Source organism: Nanorana parkeri, unplaced genomic scaffold (assembly GCF_000935625.1).
Source record: "Nanorana parkeri isolate BGI_ZX_2015 unplaced genomic scaffold, ASM93562v1 scaffold1252, whole genome shotgun sequence".
NCBI classification, from domain to species: Eukaryota; Metazoa; Chordata; class Amphibia; order Anura; family Dicroglossidae; genus Nanorana; species Nanorana parkeri.
This window is the reverse complement of record NW_017307520.1, coordinates 348551-352673: the sequence shown is the minus strand read 5'-3', so window position 1 is coordinate 352673 and position 4123 is coordinate 348551. Positions and strand designations below refer to the sequence as shown.

At 37.8% G+C, this 4123-nt stretch overlaps 1 protein-coding gene across 1 annotated transcript in view; it reads right to left on the bottom strand.

The window, feature by feature from the left end:
- Positions 1-230: 230 nt before the first annotated feature.
- NR4A3 (nuclear receptor subfamily 4 group A member 3) overlaps positions 231-4123 on the bottom strand; it is a 29354-nt gene continuing 25461 nt past the window's right edge. The window contains exon 7 of the mRNA XM_018568851.1: positions 231-530. Within this exon, the coding sequence (XP_018424353.1) occupies positions 274-530 (257 nt within the window). The 3' untranslated portion in view covers positions 231-273. The remainder of the gene's footprint in view (positions 531-4123) is intronic.

Genomic DNA, 4123 nt, shown 5'->3' with positions numbered 1-4123 from the left:
AGCCTTACTGCTTAGCTGCAATTAATATTTGTAAATGTTCCCTATAACATGGCAAATCTTCAATGTTTTAGTTCAGGTCTACTTTAAAGTCTGGCATCTTATGGCGCATACTTTCTAGCACCTATTTTTCATGAATACTACTTTATTTTCAATCAGGTTTAACCTACTTTGAACAATACAAACAGATAATTCAGTGTGTTTCACTAAAATATTTTAAGATCACTAAAATTCTTGTGGTTCATGATATGGTGGATCGGCGCTGTTTCACCATCTTCAAAAAGGCAAAGTGTCTAGAAATAACTTTTCAATTACAGGAGGTGGCGGTACCAAATCTTCCAGCTTCAAGTAAAATATGCGTTGAAGTCCCAATGTACAAAGAGCACGCAGATCTGTTAGAACACTTAATGCTGTGGCAGTATCTAGTTGTTGTCCTTTACTTTGAATATTTAAAGCTAAGTGATCTTTTAAACAACACATTATTTTGTTATGTAGTTCATTTACCTTCTTTGGTTCTTTTAGGCCATGTCGTTCTATAAATAAAAAAAAGGGTATTAGTTACAGACTTTTTATGTTATTCATATTATTTTAATTTACTGTGAAATTGGCAATGTGACTGCTTTGGCAGTTTTAAAAAACCATATAACTATATGCATACAGAATAATGGTGGGCTTATTTGATGATAACCTTCAGGCAAATATAAGAAAAATACACCGGAACTCAGTAATGTATATATAAAAAAATACAATTGTAATAACTAAAATCTTTTGGTATGTTAACTTCACATATTTTCTTGCACAAACATCCGAACTCTTAGCAATTAGAATGGAACTGCCAGCACTCCGAGAGTCAATAAATATTTAAAACACCAAAAAGCATACTATGGTCTATGCCAGGGGTATCCACAGGCATGACTTCCAGAGGCAGATATATGATGGGATTTGTAGGTTCACCACAGCTAGAGGGCTGAAGTTTGACTACCCCTGGTCTATGTAAATGCAAAAGCAGCGAAAGAATGTAAAATGCAGGTCAACTGCACCTGCAATAAATTCTAAATAATCTCAGAAGGATCTCAAACTGATGTCAAAAGCAAAACACGCATATCAAGCATCCTCATGCATTCATTCTGACAAATTTTCTAGGGCCAAGGTGTGCAACCCATAGAAGTAGATTCCAAAAAGCTATGCAGGGGAAATCTACAGTATCATGCATTAGTAGGAAATACTTTTTCTCCCACCATCTGTTATTAGTAATGGCCATGCACGGTAGATAATGCATGCCTGTGTGGTATTACATTTTTTTAGATAGATTGATATATGTGATATACTGAATATGCAATATCACTTTCTTTCAAATTATTTATTTGAAAGAACAACTCCAGAATGTTTAAAAGTTAATCCTTTCAGTAGGGCTACCCCCACACTGCAAGGGTTACCTGCTCATTTTTCTCTTGCGCCGATAATAAAGGAAAAATACTCACTCGATCTTCGGTCCTCTGGCAATAATCGCTCACCTCTTTCCCCCTCCGCTCCGGCTGTTGTATGTTTCTCAGCGTCTTCACATCCAATACACTGTATTCGACATGATGGTGTCATGGATCCTTAGACCGCCAGAGCCCAGGGAGAAGAGGCTGTGGGGACGAGTAGTCGCAGCCAGATTGGACCGAGGATTAAGTGAGTATAGCTCCCTAGCCAAAACAAGCAGTTTATCCTTGTAGTGTGGAGGGTTACAACCCTCCACTGCAAGGGTTAGCTTTTTAAAATCCCGGATTTACACTTTAAATATATTTTAAAAAGTACACATACAAAAAAAATTGTTTTGGCCTCATTCACATTTGTCCAACAATCACAGTGTCTCACCCTCTCTATGCTATATATATAGATATATATAGATCTATATATCTATATATATCTATATTTAGATATATAGATCTATATAGATATATAGATCTATATATATCTATATATATTTATTGAAAGTGAGAGGAAAGAGAGTGAAGAGTGAGAGAGAATGGCACACATGCTTCTCTTATGTTGACTCTCATTAAAACCTTGGGTTTGTCTGACTAATTTACTTGTGAGTGTACATTTCAATGATACAAATAAATCTAAATCTAACAGGTAGTTAAGGAGTAACAGGAAAATGTGAAAAGGGGCCAAGAACATCACATGCTGGTTGAATGTAAATTTAGAAAATAATCATATCTGATATTTCTTACCTGAATAACAATAAAGTTTTTATATTTTAAACCAAAGCAACAGGTTTGCCGCATAGCTGGCACTTACATTTGCTTTCACAAATCTCTGAACAAACCTAGAGCTGATATGGACACTACCCCCCATCCCTAATGGCAGCACTCAAGCCTGGCAACTGGCTGTTCAAGCATTGAGTGCTGCATTGTAGGAGAAATGAAGAGTCATGTTTCCCTGTACTTTAAAGTGACACTAAAGTCAAAACTTTACCTCACTTACCTTAAATGAGGTTTCTTAATCCGATCTTCCTCTTCTTTCCTGATGTTTTCATCTGTCCCTCCAGCGGTGCGGCGGCTCTCCGATCCAGCGCTGACTCCTCTCTGTTTGCTGGCACTTCCGATCCAGCATGCGTCCATAGACTTACCTTGCATCTCTGCTCATCTCCCCGCCGAAAACCCGAACTGCGCATGCGCCCGCCCCAAGATGCTTTGCGGCGGCCCGAGCAGTTTTGGATTCTCGGGCAGCAGCGCGCGGCGAAAACAGGGTAAGTTTTAACCGCTGTTAAAGCGTTTTTTTTAAACTTTTTGCCTATATCTACTGCTTGCTTGCAGTAGATATAGGCAAAAAAACGGAGTGTTTAGAAACCCTTTAAATTATAAGGTTTTTATTAGGACTCCGGTTGGTGAACAGGTCAGGAGCTGTTCCCTTTTTGTAGCTTCGTGCTCTTTCTATCTCCACAGTTGCGTATGCCAATTACCTTGAACTTTTACTGGCAGCCAGCACCTTCCTTTTGCATTTGTAGGTAAGTCTGTTAGTGACAGAAATCTTGCTCACAAGAATCCCACAATCTCAACAAAATTGTTTAGTCTTTATACAAATGTACAGTGCACTGCATATGGGCAGCAAGCAGTTGGTTTGAAAACAGATGTTACATAAAGAATAATTTTTTGGCAAGTGAGACATGTACAAGCTATATTATAGTTCATTTTCTGGGTACCCTGGCAAATATATGTTTTCAGGTCAAAGTTCTGCTTTAAAGGGAAATAGGTTGTGGCACCAAAGTCGTTAAAGCTTACATAAACGCAAATATGATGCTAAAGATCCTGTTTGATGAGACAGTAGGCACCTTTAGGCATGTCAGGTCATACTTTCTTGGGGGGTGTCTTGGAGCCTCTATACCTGGGTCATTCAACTATGCCACAAGTATAGAGCTTCTGAGGTTATTCACCCATTCCCTCCCGAAACTAGTGGCCTCACCCTTTACAGTAAGATAAGTCCACACAGTGATAAAAGGGGTGTGGCCAGCCTCCAGGCCACATTAGCTGATCAAGTGTTGCATATGAGAGTATTGTTTAAGTACAACAAATAGGCACATTTCTTAAAATGTGTTCAGACTGATAACATTTATCTAAATATACTAAATAGCACCTAACAATTGAAGTCAGTTAGTTGAAATCAGTCATTCTTTTCCACTGGATTTACTTGGTCAGTCTATTTCAACATAAAAGCAAAGGTCCCTATTTACTGTCTACAATGATATAGGTTTCCCCCAATAAATGAATTATTATGTGCAGATATATAAATTGTACTGTAAATAAAAGTAGATACCTAAACCTTTTATCTTTCTTCTGTATTTTCTTTTTAAATTGTAGATAACAAATTTATACAACATTGGTGTGGTTATGTGCCAAACGTGAAACATGAAGCGATCTGGAATTTTCCCTGCTTCTCAGCTTGTCATGAGTCCTCAATTACTATGGCAACCATTATTTATTCAGTGAATTCACGTAAAGATCAATATAGCCTGCGACATGTCAGCACTGCCACTGAGATCCCGCAAGGAATTAACTCACCCTTCAGTGAAAGCACAACTATTTGGTCATCTATACAAAATTAATATTTAATTTAACTGTAGCAGTTAAACAGCATGGTA